Raw genomic sequence first — 18,507 nt, forward strand, 5'->3', positions numbered from 1 at the left:
GGGGCGGCCAGGTGCAGAGGTACAATACACATCGGGTGCCCAGTGTTTTTCAATGTGGATTGGTCTCTGTGGATTTAGGCTGCAAGCTCTGGCTAGGGGGCCAGTAGGGGACAACCAACAGGTAAGTTGCAAATGTGGGGTGCTTGGGGACAAAGGTGCACCTTTGGTCCTCTACTCAAAGGCCCAGGGTTGACGGATGCAGGGGTGTCCTTTGGTGTTGGGTTTCCTTATCCTGGAACACTCGTGGTTACGGAGGTCCTGTGGTCTGAGGCTGCAGGCATCGTTGGGGAGTCCAGGAAGGGTGAAACCACAGTGAACTCAAGCTCAGGTGAGCCTGGGGAATGTTGTTGACACCAGGAGTCCACTACAATGACGGGTGCAGTGGTTGCTTTAGGTGTTGGGTTCTCTCACTGTTGTAGCTGCAGGAGAGGGAGGCCTGTTCGCAGAGGTGACTTCAGGGAGTCTTCAGGGAGTCCAGGAGGGGTAAATCCACGATGAACTCAGACTCTGGACAGCAGGGGGATCTTGCTGGCACTGGAGGTCCACTCCCTCTCGGGTCAGAGACTGCAGGCGTCGGGTCTTTGTTGTTTCGGAGGCTGCAGAGTCCTTTCTTTGGAGTTGGTTGGAGAGCAGGTCCACTCCTCACGGGAGACTTAAGCCTTTTTTAAAGGCAGGTAGTCCTCCCAGGTTTCTGGAGGTTCAGCTGCAGGAAGATGCATCTTTTGATGCAGAGTCCGTCGAGGAGTGCAGGTAGGCAGGCAGGGTTGGTCCCAGGTCATCTGCTGCTTCTTCTCCTCATCTGCGGGTACATCTCTTCTTTTTCCTTTTCTTCATAGGTTGTCAGAATCTGAGTTCTAGGGTTCAGGGGTGCCATCTAAATACTCAATTTAGGGGTGTTACAGGGAGTGCCAGGTGGTAGCCAATGGGCTGACCACCTTTAGGGTGACTACACCTTTTCTATGACCACTTCCACTGGGAAGTAGGCATAACCCTAACCCTAGTGGCCTAATTCTGTCCAAACAAAGATGGAGGAATTTAAAAAGTGGTGTCCACTTCAGCTCGTCCACTTTTGGCGTGGGACTGGCATGAAGTGCGCACACCTCCTAATCTGCCTAACTTTCCTGCCTGTTCTGCCACCAAAAGTGGGGGCAGGACAGGGTGTAGGTCATCTCCGCCATCTGGAGAGACCTGGGTCACATTACAAAGGCAGCTAGACCTTTGAAGCTTCCTGCCTGGATGAGGTTCTAACACCCCCACCCAGTGCAGGCTAATGTCTCTAGCCCGAGTGTTGGCTCTAACCTGGGGGGGGTCGAAATATGTCTAAGGTGACAGAACTGGTCAAGACCAGTCAGTCAAGACACTATTAGCTGTTTTCAGGGGGCAACTCTACGGTGTCCTCTGAGTGGATTTATTAATACATCCTTCACTGAAATCAGTGGGGGTTTATTAATCTGAGATGTTTGATACCAAACATCCCTGGGTTCAGAGAAGCCATCATGTATTTGGTAAACTTGTAGTGACCAGTGTCTAGGACATGTATTTAAAATGGTTCCCTGTTCACTTACTATGTCTAAGAATCAACAGAGACATCTCAGGGGCATATCGGCTCATGCATTAATGCCCTCACATGTGTCTTGCTGCATCCTGCCTCAAGGGGGACTTACACCTAGCACATGCAGTGGTAGGAGATCTGGCACACAACAACACATGCAATCTGCAATGGCAGCACTGTGTGTGTTTGGTGAGAGATTCCTGGGGTGGCTCAACTGGTGCTGCTGACCTCAGGAACCTTCCTTGGTACCCTCGGCCCTAGGCACCACTTACTAGAGACTCATAGTGGGTGCTATAGAGCGTGCCAATTTGTGCAGTTTTGGTAAGAGCTCTGGCACTGGGGACCGAAATCACATCAGATACTAGACAAAAGGGGGGGCTAACCATCCCAAAAAGGGTGCTTTCTTACAATCTCCCCTTGTTACTTCTAGGAAGATCCACTGTATACAACATGATCACATCTCCCTGAGAATTTTATATATTATACAAAACTCAATATTAACCATTCCTGAGGGTTTAAAAAAAAAAGTCAGTTGACCTAGTTAGGTCACTGATCAAAAAAGATTGCTTCCATAGAATAGCGCAATAAACTATCTAATGAAGCCCCTTTGAACAGGGCATCGCATTCTCTGATATCAGAAAGTGCATCTCATCTGCTGATACACAATGACTGGACCTTTGCCCCAGCATTACAAATCGATCGACAAACTGAGGTAAAAAGAAAATCCCCACACATTATACTTTGAGCCATTGAGGGATAAAACACCAGCGGCTACCAGCATAGTATTTACACCATGGCACAGCATTAAAAGAGACCTGGCATGGACAGTAATGACTGATACCCAAGCCACCGTTGTGAAATGGCTCTAGATTGATGGGCCCAAACACTCTTGAGTTATAAAAAATGGGACGATGCTGGCATCTCCACTCATAGAAAGATGTGGAATGGAGAGTATTAAAAAGTAGGCCGTAGAACAAACTGATTGTTCAATACAAATGTCACAAACATTCAAATACATAGAGCTTCATTATGCACTAAGATTGTTCTTAGCGTAAGGGATGGTCATCACTGACATTTAGTTTCTGGAAAACAGGCTTGTGTAGTCTAGATTGACAAAAAGCAATTGTCTTAAATATATAACACTAACAAACAATACTATGAGTGGAATTACAAACCTAAACTCCCATTGGAAGGCAGCTGAGGATCACCTGGAAGAGGGGGAGGCCCTAATGCACCCTAAAGGGCTGTTAGTTGGCTCAGGCTTCCAACTGGTTCCAATAAAAATTACTACATAAAATATATATTACCAGAGTATGAATTAATTGCCTCAATTGCAATGGCTGCCACAGGACTGAGGGGCTGAGTTCTGAGATGCACATTTAAACACACAGGCCCCCATTACGAGTCTGGCGGTCTCACGACCGCCAGACTTGCCGGTTGCGGTCCCACGCCCAACAGGCTGGCAGTGGGACCGCCATAGTATGTCGGTGGCGGAGCTGCCACGGTCGGACCACCATCAAGCTGCCACCAGCCTGCAGCCTGGTGGTCCCGGTGGTTGTAATCTGCCAGGGCAGCGCTGCCCTGGGGATTACTAGTCCCCATACGAATAGGGGTGTTGGGGGCCCTGTGGGCCCATGCACTTGGCATGGGCCCCATGCACAGCCCCACTCATTAACAAAGGGGAAGGAGTCCCCAAGGACCCCTTCCCCTTTGTGAATGCATGCAAAAACGTTTTTTAAGAGCAGGTAGTGGGCCCACGGACCACTGCCTACTCTTAATAAATTAAAAAACTTTTCATTGTTCATTTTTAAACGCATCCCGTTTTCCTTAAAGGAAAACGGGCTGCATTTAAAAAGAAAAAGATTGCTTTATTGAAAAGCAATCACAGACATGGTGGTCTGCTGAGCCCAGCAGGCCACCATCCCTGTGATTGTAGCCATTCGCAATGGCTTGCAAATTGTGACCTACCTTATAAATATTGATGAGGTAGGTCCATTTGTGAGCCCTTGCGAATCGCAGTATGAAACTCCAAGCGTTTCATACATTCCAATAGCGATTACTTAATTGCGATTCGCAAAACAATCGCAATTAGGTAATCGCTATTGGATACAATGATACATCTGTCCCTATAAATACATTATTTTGTACTACTCTAAAAAGTGTTTATTGCCTCCCATCAGGATTATCCCTATTAGAATAATGAAAGAGGAGTTCTAGCCTGCAGGTATTCAATCGCATGCTTTGCAGGCTCCAAGCTGCTGTTTACAGCTGGTGCATATGTTACCCTGCTTGGTTTCCCGTGATTGTAGTTTGTTTCAGGTGGGTTACACAGGATCTCTGCAGCAAACCCGAGAACCCACTGTGATATGTTACATAGAAAGGAAATCAGTAACCTACACACTGCTCTGCTGTAGGCTCATTACACTCTATGATAGTAATTTATCAAACTAATATAGATCTCTCCAGCAAGTGCAGCAACCACCTGAGCTATGTCCCCAGTATGTCCAAGGACCTTGACATTTCCCAGGTACACATACATCTCAGCAGCACGTGTTTTAATATCCGAGCCTCTCTTATCATGGACTCCATCTGCGACCAATAGAATAGCTCGGCTTTGATAGTTTCTTTGCGGGCTGAGTTTGTCCACATAATTCACTTCTGAAGGCCGCACTCTGCTGTTACCCCGACAGTGCACTCCGCCGTGACTATGCCCCCCACTCTGCCTGCAGTGGCTGGACTCCTTTCTCCCCTCTCCAGTGAGTGGGTTTCCAGGAGTACATTTTGCATCTTCAACACTATTGACCAGGAGATAATGCCCGAGGAGCTTTGAAAGACACTAAAATGGTTCATTAGTTTAGCAGATAGAAAAATACGAAGAATTAAGAGTGTGACTTTCGAATATCTTTGGGGAACCACAGGGACTGTCCCTCCTTCGGGACTTTATTGATGTGTATCTAGAACCTTTAGACATCCTGCTAGGGAACCGAAAGAAAGCCACCTTGACCAGCTGTTTGACGGCTAACAGTAGCTTCGTATAGATGTTAAAAGTCTATTCGAACACGTGTTGCCACCAAGGACTGGAGGGATAAAAACCGTCACTCTCCGAATGGTAATGAAACATGAATAATTGTGGTGGACGCGAAAATGTAGACCGATCGATTGGGCGGGACGATAATCAGTAACATTACAATTCAAAGGCCTCTTTCTGAGGGCCTTGGTATTTTGGGTGGTAATACCAATACTACAGTGCGTGCTACCCACCATATCAGGCAGTATTGAGGTTTTCACGACTGATTACCACATGTTCCGCCTTTTTCGACCACTTTCCCTCTGATCAGTGTCACATGATTTTTCCAGGTAAATGTGTTTGGTCAAATAGTGGATGTGTGGTAATCGCTGCAAAACTCAGGTTCACGATTCAGGATAAAGGCCTACAGGTTATTTACATTCTAGTTCTCTCCGTGGGCGCCCCTATACGTTTGGTGACAAACAGTTGTAATTACTACAGTGAATTATTAAACATACTTGAGGCCTAGAGGAAGGAGTGAAGGACACGCTAGCAAAGTGTGATTACTGGTTCACACATGAACTATTGACATGTCCTTTATATACAAGGCACAAAAGCTAATAGGGAGATTGCAAAGAGTACAAACTGCTGCAGCCAGAGCAGTATCAAACGTGGCCATACTTCAAATACATCACAGAGCCTGGCCACCGGATGTGAAAAGAATTGTGTGCAAAACTAACATTGGTCCAAAGACCTTATCCCAGGGCATGCCTCCTCTTAGGCAGCTATATCGGCATTAAACTCCCATTACAGCCCTAATATCAACCAAGAAGTGCAATAGTCGAGTACCAAACTTTATCAGTGGGACCACGGAGGACAAAAATCACATCTGTTGTAGGTCCTTAACTGTGGAATGGCCTCCCAGCCAGAAGTTGAACTCTGTTGAGATTTCACAAACCTTTAACGACTCTTTCCAATTGACCTTACAGTTTGCTTCTAGATTAGTGGCATAATTAAACACTCAGGGCCTGATTTAGATATTGGCAGAGGGGTTACTCCAGCACAACAGTGACGGATATCCGATCCGCTGAAATCTAAATCCCATCATGTCCTATGGGATTTAGACTTCGGCAGACGGGATATCCGACACTATTGTGACGGAGTAATTCCTCCGCCAACATCCAAATCAGGCCCTTAGATTCCTGTAAAGGCTGCAGTGTTCTAGGGATTCTCTAGACATACTCTTGTATATACTTTGTCTACTCCAAGATTTTTATTTCTCCTGATATAATCCTTGAATCATTGGTACCTACCACTCCACACATAATACTTGGGTACTTTACCTTAAATCTCAAAACGCAACTAGAGAACATCTTGTTCTCGCATCTCCTCTCTGACCACTCAGCTCTCAACACAGCCTACACCCAGGCACACTCCTGTCATTTGACCGACAGTGCCCTGATGTCCATTATGGCTTGCGCACATTCTTCCGTGCCGATCTTGCCCACAGACATGGCTCTCACCTAATATTCATTCACTCAGTGAAAACCAAGACAAGGCCACTCCTTTGCGAACGGTATTAAAAAGAAATCCACTCCCAATTTCAATGTTTATAAGGAAGCACTAGCATTATCATCGGCTATACATGGCATAGCGCACAATCTACTTACCTCCAGAGCCTCCTCATCGCACATGAAATAAAGTGTATCATTAACAGCCCACTATCTCCACCACGCACGTCTCTCACACAATCGCTGTTCTCAGAGAAAGACTTTGCTTCATACTTTTCTTCTCAAACCACCACTCTCAGGCAAAAGTGGGGTATCTCGGACGAATGTTGTTGTGCTCCAGTCTGGCATGTGCACTTGGGGGGCTTTAGCCACTGTGTTTCAAGGTGGACAGTTCGAGCTTGAAGGCAATGGGTGAGGTGTCTACAGTAAAACTCACCTATCTACTTGTGCTGTGTGAGCCTTTCTTCAATTTCACACTGATGACGAGTATCTCGATGACACATCAACACATCCAGTTAAGCACATCAGGAATGTGTGGAAGAAACTAGATTGAGAAAGCCTGCTGCAGGGGGGTATGCCTAGAGGAGACTTCTGACGATAAAGGTATACAACCAGAGAGAAGAGGGATATACCGGGGGTCAGCAGGTTACCTTGTCACCCACAACAAAGTGGGAAAGACTGGTGAAACTATGTTGCAATACACTGAAGTAAGGAGGCCTTGAAAAAACAACTGACATGTGCAAGGTCACTTGAATGCAGTGTGAGAAGCACCCAGGATACCACAGAAGTATTAAAAAAGAATCTAAGCTGCAACTGTGGAGTGAAGAAAAATGATATGATCATGCCCGCTCCAAAGCCCATATAAGGTGGGGAGGATTATTGCTAGAGCTACACCGCAATACACCAAGAGGTGACGTCCAGCGAGTCACCCAGCGATCACCACAAGGAAGTGGAGCAATCACAGCTAGGTATGCAAACTTGGCAGAACACTTTTAGTGGAGTTCTTCTCAGTGGGTGACTGGGTGCAATCTGCAATGTGTGCCCATCGATGAGTTGTCAGAGTGTAAGGATGAAAAGTGAGGTGAGGAGTGCTTACTTAAGAATAGGGATTCATGTTAACATTGTGCAAGCCTGTAACTGTGAGGGTGGCAAACACATCTTTGTTTCTATCTGGAGATATAGTCAACCTTCCTGTGCAAGGAAAAATGGTGACAGGCACACTTTGTGGGCAAAGTTCAAATTAACTTAGACATATTAGCCTATGTCCTTTATGGCTACTGGGAAGGTACAACACAGACATAGTGGATCCTTACAAGACACATCTTGGTTAGGATAGCAATGTTAGGATTGAATATGTACTTCCTAGTCACTGGTTAGGAAGAATTTATATTTCTGACACAGAAGACCAGTATGGTTTACCATAAATTTAAACTACTAGAAAAGTTTAATATATGAGGTGTGGACTGTAGTAGACCATGGTGAGATCAACACCTCAGTTGGTTCCTTAGGAAGGAACCTGTCGAGAAGAAGATGAAGGATTCTCTGAAAACATGCTTACTTACAAGACCTGGCCTGATTTAGAGTTTGCCGAACAGGTTGCTCTATCACAAACGTGATGGTTATCCCGTCCATCCTGTTATGGTCCAATTATTGCCTATGGAGAGCGTAATACAGGGGATGGGATATCCATCACCGTTGTAACAGAGTAACCTGTTCTCCAAACTCTAAATCAGGCCTCTTGTCTCCAACTATAAACTCAAACCTCTCAACCTATTTGTTTTGGTGAATAATTTAACATTTGTTATGTCATGGTGTATGAAGTCAGAATTTTGAGCGTTCTACCCCACATGACCTGTTTCCGGCCTGTATTTGGCCTAAAAAACACGCCTATGGCTGCTTGTGTTCTTGCCCTTCGGGTTTGTAATGGGAATTGTCTAGCAGAAGAAGAGATCTCGCTCAGGAAGAAGCCATGATGCCTTTCCAATACACATTCCTTTTGACAGTTGCGTGTTTCCACCTCCCCACCAGTGTAGAAGTGCTGGGGAAGATGTACTCTCTACTGGTTGGTTTGAAATATGGATTTTGTGCATAGCACACCTGATGGTTAACTGTGGTTTAAGTCGGAGCACCCACTTTGTTTCATAAACTGGCACTCTGGAACCAGTAGGTTGTTTTCAGGTTGGCCTTTGAAGAAGCTCTGCAGCACCAGTTTGGAAGGATGTCTGGTCAGAAACTGAAATTTGCTGTGTTCGCCCAAGCCCCATTCAAACATGGGACATTGGAAAAGCCTTGTTACTGTGCCCTACCTGGAAGACATACTGGTGGAGAGGAGTAGCAATGGCAACACGCAGAGAACACAGAGAGCCCAGCTGACAGATTTGTGTGGAGGTTCGTGGACGAAAGTCTGTCTTGGAGCCTTGATGATTTCAAACACAGCTGGACAAGCATGGAATGGATGACACCATCTGAGGCCAAAGGATGTGCCTGGAAACTGAAAGGAAAGCACCGGTTAGAGAGTCAGCACTATGCCTTGACTCACCTTGAGCTGGTGTAGCCTAAATTTTTTAGCCAGGGGATGATTTTCCATTTCAACCTCTAATCCTACGGAGTTTCCATTGTCTGAGTTTGGTCACCACCCTATACACAACTGTACAACGTCCAACCGTGTATGTTTGCATTAATATCGTGGCTCACAGTTCCAGGTGGCCCTAAACCACGGGTTTTCCCAATTCCACATCAAAGCTAATTACTCTGATGTGTACCCCTAGTTCTGTGGCTCACTCTGTTACCAGAAACGTTAAGCTATGATAAGCTGCCAGTGAGATATGGTTCTTAAAGTTTGCTTTTTCCAGGGAGCCCTTTCCAGCCTCAGTGTCTTCTGAAAATGTTGGCCTAACCAGTTTGGACTGAAACTCAGCTCTCTGAACACTGTCTAATACCTCAGTTAAAAGGACACTCAAGAAATTGAAACAACCTTTGCCTAGAGAGTGGGAATCAGAGACTGTCTACAGCTGATGACACCAGAGTTCCATTCGAGGTTTTTTGTGTCTTCTCGATCCCCTTTGCTAGAATAACATGGCCACAGACCCCCTAATGTTAAATACATCATAGGGCGAGATATAACTGTTGTAAATACTTAACCAGTTGTATCTCATCCTGCTAAGGTTCTAAACCTTTTTTATTTTAATGTTTTTGCATAAAACTTGATTTTAATTGTTCTTTATTTTGCTGTTGCCAAATATAACTATGACCCGGTGTGACTTGTGTGTGACTTGTATTGAGTGTTACTTCTTTGTGTCATAATGATTTTCAAACACCAACCAACTCCTAGATTAGCCCTTGAATGCTTGATCACTGTACATCTATGAGAGTCAACACGAAGATGGGATCTGTAGGCACCCAATGAACAGTGCTGTCATACCCGACCAAAGGCTATGGGACATTGATGACAATAGATGTTACTCAGAGAAACAAACAGCAACCATTGGCTGCCCCACAAACTACAGAAAATCACTTATACTTACTGACTCGTCTGCTGTACTCACTTTAAACTTCCCTGCGCTGGCCCACTGGGTTGTTTGTGTCTAATCTGCACCTCTCTTCTCTTGAGCATGGCACTGATTGTTACCAGGTTGTTTTCCCTTTCTTGGATGACACATTTTCATTCTCCAATTTTTTCCCTCTTATTTTCCTAGGTGAAAGAGTTGAAAGATGCAGAATTTCCACATGCATTCCTCATCTCAGGGAAGCAGCGCACTCTGGAGTTACAGGCCAGGTAGGATCAAATCCAAAATAACTCTGGCACTAAAGTTCGCACTAACTCCCATCCTGCTGCTAGCACCAAAGCTTTTTGTCCCACCGTCTAGTTGTATCTCGGATACCGTGCTTCTCACATACTTTCACTGGTGCCACCTCAGAGCATGAGCTCCTCGGATCCCAGCCCTAGTTGTAACCCAGAGAGCACAATTCTGAGTTTAGCACTGGAACCAGTTTGGGGAGCACTACTCTGAGTCCACTACTTGTACCAGTCAGAAAGCACACTGCTCTAACCCTACTCCTTTCACATATCAGAGAACACGGTTCTCTATTCATAGCTCAGAGAACACACCGCTCTAATACCACCTCTTCTCCAGCGCAAAGAGCACACCACTCTAATCATGTTTCTTCCCTCAATTTAGAGAGCACACAGTTCTAATCTCACCTCTTTTGCAGCTCAGACAGCACACTGCTCTAATTCCACCTCTTCTCCAGATCAGAGCCCACACCACTCTAATCCCACCTCTTCTCCAGATCAGAGACCACACCGCTCTAATACCACCTCTAGTCCAGCGCAAAGAGCACACTACTCTAGTCATGCTTCTTCCCTCAATTTAGAGAGCACACAGCTCTAATCTCACCTCTTCTGCAGCTCAGACAGCACACTGCTCTAATTCCACCTCTTCTCCAGATCAGAGACCACACCACTCTAATCCCACCTCTTCTCCAGATCAGAGACCACACCACTCTAATACCACCTCTTCTCCAGCGCAAAGAGCACACTACTCTAATCATGCTTCTTCCCTCAATTTAGAGAGCACACTGCTCTAATTCCACCTCTTCTCCAGATCAGAGACCACACCACTCTAATCCCACCTCTTTTCCAGATCAGAGACCACACCACTCTAATCCCACCTCTTCTCCAGATCAGAGACCACACCGCTCTAATCCCACCTCTTCTCCAGCTCAGGCAGCACACAGCTCAAATCCCACCTCTTCTCCAGATCAAGGAGCACACAGCTCTAATCTCACCTCTTCTGCAGTTTAGACAGCAAACAGCTCTAATCCCACCTCTTCTCCATATCAGAGACCACACTGCTGTAATCCCACCTGTTCTCCAGATCAAAGAGCACACTGCTCTAATCACACTTTTTCCTTCACCCCAGGCAGCACACTGCTCTAATCTCACCTTTTCTCCATATCAGACACCACACTGCTCTAATACCGCATCTTCCCCAGCTCAAAGAACATATGGCTCTAATCACACATCTTACTTCAACTCAGACAGCGTACTGCTCTGAACAGGCTTCTTTCCTCAACTCAGAGAACACACACTGCTCTCATCTTGTCTTTTCCCAAGCTCAGAGAGCACACTGCTCTAATCCCAATTCTTCCTCAACACAAAGAGCACATCGCTTAATCCCGTTTCTCCCCCAGCACAGGATACCACACTGCTCTAATCCCTTTTGTTCCCCAACAAGAGAAAACACTGCTCTAATCATGCTTCTTCTCTTAACTCAGATATCACATTGCTCTAATCATGCTTCTTCTCCTACCTGAGAGAGCACACTGCTCTAATGTCACGTCTTCTCCAGCTCAGGAAGCACAGTTCTTCAATACCACATTTTCCCCAGATCAGAGACGAAACTGCTCTAATCCCATCCCTTTCCAGCTCAGAGACCACACTGCTCTAACACCACCTCTTCTCCAGCTCAAAGAGCACACCACTCTAATCACGCTTCTTCCCTCAATTCAGAGAGCACACTGCTCTAATCACGCTTCGTCCATCAATTTTGAGAGCACACTGCTCTAATTCCACCTCTTCTCCAGATCAGAGACCACACCGCTCTAATCCTGTATCTTCCCCAACTCAGAGACCACACTGCTGTAATCCCACTTCTTCTCCAGATCAGAAACTACACTGCTGTAATCTCACCTCTTCTCCAGCTCAGACAGCCCACAGCTCTAATCCTACCTCTTCTCCAGATCAGAGAGCACACAGCTCTAATCTCACCTCTTCTCCAGCTCAGACAGCACACAGCTCTAATAATGCTCCTTCTCTTAACTCAGAGAGCACACTGCTCTAATCTCACTTCTTCTCCAGCTCAAAGAGCACACTGCTCTAATCTCACCTCTTCTCCAGTTCAGACAGCACACAGCTTTAATCCCACCTCTTCTCCATGCCAGACACCACACTGCTCGAAAACCGCCTTTTCCCCAGCTCAAAGAGCATACTGCTCTAATTACACATCTTCTTTCTATTTAGACAGCACACAGCTCTAATCAGGCTTCTTTCTTCAACTCAAAGAACACACTGCTCTAATCCTGTCTCTTTCCCAGCTCAGAGAACACACTACTCTAATCCAAATTTCTTCCTCAACACAAAGAGCATACCGATTAATCCCATCTCTTCCCCAACTCAGGTACCACACTGCTCTAATCCCACTTCTTTGCCATATCAGAGACCACACTGCAGTAATCCCATCTCTGCTCCAGGCCACAGAGCACACTTCTCTAATCCCATTTTGTCTCCAAGTTTAGAGAACACACTGCTCTAATTCTATCTCTTCCCCCAGCTCAGAGACCACACAGCTATAATACTACCTCTTCTCCAGCTCAAAGAGCACACTGCCCTATCCCACGTCTTCCTCAACTCAGAAAGCACTCTGCTGTAATCCCACCTCTTCTCCAGACCAGAGAGCACACTTCTCTAATTCCATTTCTTCCCCCAGTTTATAGAGCACATTGCTCTAATCCTACCTCTTCCCCAGCTCAGAGACCACACTGCTGTAATCTCACCTCTTCTCCAGATCAGAGACCACACTGCTCTAATCTAACCTCTTCCCCAGCTCAGAGAGCACACTGTTCTAATTTGTCCTCTTACACAGCTCAAAGAGCACACTGTTCTTATCCCATCTCTTCTCCAGATCAGAGACCACACTGCTCTTATCTCGTCTCTCCTCCTGGCGAAGACAGCACACTGCTCGTATGCCACCTGTTCTGCAGCTCAGTGAACACAGTGCTCTAATCACACCTCTTCTTCCAAATCAGGGAGCTGGCATTAGTTCAGAGAGCACGCTGCTCTCAGTCCATCTGTCACTCTGGCTTAGAGACCACACATCTCAAGTAGTTTGTGCTTCTGTGAGAATTCTACACATACATTTTTTAATTCTATGGAATTTCTGGAAAAATTATCTGTACCCATTAAATAAATATGCATGCCTTGTGTAACCAAAATCGGTTTTCTTCTGTGACTGTGGTAAACATTTTCAGATGATTGTAATTATCTGATTGGTAACTGACAGTTCTCCAGTTATGAGCATTCTGTAAGAAATCAAGATATTTTAATGTTGAATGCCGATTTACAGATCTCAGTATGACATCTCCAGTGGGTACTAATCCGGGATCTATTTCATGGCTCTTATGACTATCAAATGCTCTCTTAATATATCTGGTGTTAGGCCTCATGACCACCATATTGTACCCCACTCCTCGATGGTGATGATGTGGGATTATGATTTGTGTCTTCTCACAAGTCCTCGTGCAAAGCCTTTAGAGGGCTGTCGGTGTCCTAGTATGATATCCTTGCTCACAGCAGCTCCTGGTTTTCTCTGATGACCTCTCATGGGAGGTTGAGACGTCTTCTTGTGGATGTAGGAGCATGCCTTTGGCCCACTGAAGCTATCACTGTTATTGTCTCACTAAGCATGACGAGAGACGCCTGTTTCCTCATTGATCCTGCAGCAAGCTCACGGAAATCTTACATTGTCATTATCTTGAGGTTGGTCCGGTGCAAGCTTCTATGCTTCCATAGAGCAAAGTCTTTCTAACTGATGTGGATGAGCGCTCCCTGCTCATGCTGCCTCTTGGCTGATATTGTTTCTCCCTATAGCACGTCACTAACCTTGCTGCAAGCTCACATATTGCTTACATTGTTGTTCTATTGAGCTTCCTGCTGGTAGAAAAAAGCCTTAGAGGCCTAGAATAATGTAAGATTAGAGCCCTTTTCGCTGTCTTATTGAGCCCTGTGAGCTCACAGGGGACACTGTTTTCAGACTTTTCTTTGGTCTTGTAACACATTTTTTGGTTTCATTGGCAGAGTGATAGAACACAAAATAACAGGTACCGCTGCAGGATAGATTGATGTGCTTTTGAGATTCCATCCATCCATGCTTAACGTGCCTATTAATGCTGAGCTCCCTGCCAGATCACTTCACTAACATATGGGCCATGACGCTGCAGAGACCAGGCTGTGGCTTTCATGCAGCGCACACTGCCATCGTGTTGGAGCCCCCTATCTTTGTGTTTGGTTATGCACTTACTGAAGGCTCTATTTGCTGTTTTTCATTGGCAGGTCTCCGGAGGAAGCAGATTCTTGGATACAGGTAACCTACTCGACCTATTTGTTAGACAGGTACATGTTAATAGTTAGACGTAACAGATCTAAATACCCCTTCTAAATGTAATCTGTTGTATCATTTGCCTCAGAAATTAAACTTGTTTTTGGGCAGCTATGGGTGGCTAAATTCGCCCCGGTGTAGGTGTACTTTACTGGAAGTGAGCTGCTGGGCTGAGTTAAATATTCCAAAACCTCACGCAGGGGTGGGCGGTGGTCCTCTCAGTACTGTATCAATTTGTTTTTCTCAGTTGTCATTCGAGGTCCGAAATGGGTGTTGTATCTTTGAGTGTGGAAGGTCTTTCTCACAGAGTCTGGGACTACAGGCCATGCCTCACACCCTCACGCAAAGTGAAAATTCATACACTGGTCTTATTGAAAAAATACACACACACACCTACATGTTCTTCTGGCATTTATCTAAAGTGCTGGCAGCAAATACATTTGAAAACCAAATTAGTAAATGAAGGCCACTCAAAACATTTTTTTTTTTTTTTACAATCGAACTGTATTTTTCATCTGAACTGTTAGGAAAGACTGGATATCGGTTTACGAAATGGCTGGGGTACCAGAAAAGACATCTCACACCATTTGATCACAGATGGCAGCACGAGACTGACCGCCTTGGGCTACCTTAGGCTCCTGTTTGGTGATCATAGGATAGCAGAATGGAAAGGACTGGAAAGTAGAGGAAATAAACCAGCCTTTTGGAGTCATGCTTTCTTTCTGTTCTAGTCGTTGTCTCCAGTTCAACTGAGATGGGGGCAAGTTCGGGAAAGGGGCCAAAAAGCAAGCCAAGCGTAGAAGCTACTGCCCCTATCCGGTGTCTATTCAGGAGAGGGGTGGGAGAGTGAGGGGGCAGCGCTAACAGCTCAAAAGTCGAACAGCAGTTGTCGTAGTGGGATTGGGAAAAGGGAATTAGAATACATCTGGCTTTTCCCTCAGTAGTTGCAGGGACAAGCAATCACTATCAAGGGTGAGGGTGCTGGAGGGCGCCATTAACCACAACACCGGTCACTCCACGTGTGTTGGAAAGTTTGACTCCCATGCTATCTTATGTGGACTTGTAGAGCTTGGCTAATCACTTGTGAGAGTATCTCGGCGATGAACTAGACCCGTCTCTGGGTACACGGGGATGTGCAGCCAAGATTTAGCTCAAAGAAAGATTTGAGTTAGAGTATCGCAGATCCAATAAAGATGAAAATCTCCAGCAAGGGTTCTGAGTTTTTATCGAACACACAATATTTTAATAATATCTCAAAGTAAATATTTTTACAGTAAAAATGGAGCTTCAGTAGTGAAAGGGCAAACAATGAAAATACACATTAAGACCATATGCAGTCAGAAGAGAATAACAAATCAGGGCAATTGGACACAACACTATGGGGGTCATTCCTACCCTGGCGGTCATGGACCGCCAGGGCAGGGGACGGAGGAAGCACCGCCAACAGGCTGGCGGTGCTTCAGGGGCAATTCTGACCGCGGCGGTAAAGCCACGGTCAGAAAAGGGAAACCAGCGGTTTCCCGCCGGTTTTCCCCTGGCCCAGGGAATCCTCCATGGCGGCGCTGCATGCAGCGCCGCCATGGGGATTCCGACCCCCTTCCCGCCATCCTGTTTCTGGCGGTTTTCACCGCCAGAAACAGGATGGCGGGAATGGGTGTCATGGGGCCCCTGGGGGCCCCTGCAGTGCCCATGCCACTGGCATGGGCACTGCAGGGGCCCCCTAACAGGGCCCCATTAAGATTTTCAGTGTCTGCAAAGCAGACACTGAAAATCGCGACGGGTGCAACTGCACCCGTCGCACACCAGCAACTCCGCCAGCTCCATTCGGAGCCGGCTTCATCGTTGCTGGGGCTTTCCCGCTGGGTGGGCAGGCGGCCTTTTGGCGGTCGCCCGCCAGCCCAGCGGGAAAGTAAAAATGACCGCCGCGGTCATTTGACTGCGGTACGGTCTTTTGGCGGTCACCGCCTGGCGGGCGGCACTCGCCGCCCGCCGGGGTAGGAATGACCCCCTATATAGTGTTTGCAATCGTTAGATAACCGCACCACCTGAAAGCTTCTGAAAATGAGATCACAAACCAAACATGTAACATTCCGGATTACTGCTGATGCATACTTCATGTTGCGAAATCGAGCATTGCAATTCTCCCACAAAGCATGGTAAAATTGTAAAGTATAACAGGGATAAACAGCCATAGGCTTCAGTTTTCAATAAGTAACTTTAAAACAGGTAAATATGATATGGTTCTTCTGACAAAAGCAACAACTCACATTTATACAAAAAAGGCTGCAACGACTGCTCAATGTAGGAGCGATTTTCTGCTTTTAGCCGCGTCATCCAAGACAAAATATCCAGAGCTCCACAGGCCCTTATTATGTGTTGCCTAGAGCAGTATATCCCAGGGGTTTACTGATTTGGACAAATATGACTGGTCTGGATCCAAAATTTCTGGAATAGGTAATACTGGACTTAGTTTAACCAGGTATGGATTCAGATCCCGGGACTGTACAATCCAAGAGGAGGAGCCACACTGTGGACACAGTAAAAGTAGGTAGGGCAACCCAGTATTCCCCTGTGAGTTTGGTGTCAGTATTTACCGGAGTAAGTAGCCTGTAAGGAGACCTTTCACTAATATTGAAAGCAATTGTTTATATCTACATTTGTATATTGTATTTGTAAACAAAACTATATATGGACTTAATCTGTGGAGTAATCAAAGGCTAAATCAGTAGTATAATTGAACAAAATAACACAAAACAAAGAGGACATGCAAGAATATAGACATTTAGGCCCTCATTCTAAGTCTGGCGGGCGGCGGAGGCCGCCCGCCAGACTTCCCCCCTCCAAAATACCGCTCCGCGGTCCAGAGACCGCGGAGGGTATTCCAAGTTTTCCCCTGGGCTGGCGGGCGGCCGCCAAAAGGCCGCCCGCCAGCCCAGGGGAAAACAACCTTCCCACGATGAAGCCGGCTCGTAATCGAGCCGGCGGAGTGGGAAGATGCGACGGGTGCTACTGCACCCGTCGCGTATTTCACTGTCTGCTATGCAGACAGTGAAATACTAGCGGGGCCCTCTTACGGGGGCCCCTGCAGTGCCCATGCCATTGGCATGGGCACTGCAGGGGCCCCCAGGGGCCCCGCGACACCCCCTACCGCCATCCTGTTCCTGGCGGGCGAACCGCCAGGAACAGGATGGCGGTAGGGGGTGTCAGAATCCCCAAGGCGGCGCAGCATGCTGCGCCGCCTTGGAGGATTCATTTGGGCAGCGGGAAACTGGCGGGAGACCGCCAGTTGTCCCGGTCCGACCGCGGCGTTACCGCCGCGGTCGGAATGCCCAAGGGAGCACCGCCGGCCTGTCGGCGGTGCTCCCGCCCCCGTTGACCCTGGCGGTTCTGTACCGCCAGGGTCATAATGAGGCCCTTAGTACATTAGCTTTATGGTCGACTCAAAATCAATTGACATAAGGTACATAAACAAGCACAAATCATACAAGCAAACCCACACGCTACCAGGATTTGTACCAATTTCACATAAATATAATCTTAATGAACATAATGAAATAACTCCTGAGGTATTGACAGGAAGAAACAACACAAAATCAGTTGAATCACAGTACTTGACCTGCAGCATTTAGTAAACACGTGGAGAGAAACTAGCCCATAATGTTAACTGACAGCACCCATCCCCAAGAGAGAAACAGTTCACACATTATTCATGGATCAACAACTTGTCATGCAGTGATTTCTTCATTGGACAGTGAATGTTATTAAGGGGCACCAGGGAGCGCATAATGCACCTGCAGAGTCTTATCAGATCAAGTGTTCTTTCCATTCGCTTAGTGGTAGAAGGTTGAAGTGAAGGCTCATGGTAGGGCACTCTCTGGCCAGGTATTTACCTCTCTGACAGAAGGAGGTGTTGTGTTGGTCAAGTATATCCATCTGAGGCCTGGCAGGAGACCGAAAAGGGTATGCCAACTCCTGAAAAGGCACGAAGGGAGAAGAGGAGACTGGTGTTTAAAGGGAAAATTCGCTCATATGTCAAGAAGAGATTACAGAGCAAGTCATCCAAGTACTTATTGAACACAGCGGAGAACAGTAGAGCATCCATCTCTGCACCGCTGTCCTCCTGTCCCATAATTTTATTTCACTTTCCCCTTCCCTCCTCCCTACTCCTCTCCACTTTGAATTTGCCTACAACTAACACATCGCCCGAAAGAAATCACAAATAAAATTACTTTATTGCTGTGCACAAGAGATTGGGTGGACATTACCCACCTCCTGATTAAA

At 46.5% G+C, this 18,507-nt stretch overlaps 1 protein-coding gene across 1 annotated transcript in view; it reads left to right on the plus strand.

Annotated features, from left to right (window-relative positions):
• The window catches only part of FGD2 (FYVE, RhoGEF and PH domain containing 2), a 346,991-nt gene that overhangs the window by 218,735 nt on the left and 109,749 nt on the right, over positions 1-18,507 (plus strand). The window contains exons 10-11 of the mRNA XM_069238749.1: positions 9,766-9,845; positions 14,181-14,211. Coding sequence (XP_069094850.1) covers positions 9,766-9,845; positions 14,181-14,211 — 111 coding nt within the window. The remainder of the gene's footprint in view (positions 1-9,765; positions 9,846-14,180; positions 14,212-18,507) is intronic.

Source organism: Pleurodeles waltl, chromosome 6, assembly GCF_031143425.1.
Source record: "Pleurodeles waltl isolate 20211129_DDA chromosome 6, aPleWal1.hap1.20221129, whole genome shotgun sequence".
NCBI lineage: Eukaryota > Metazoa > Chordata > Amphibia > Caudata > Salamandridae > Pleurodeles > Pleurodeles waltl.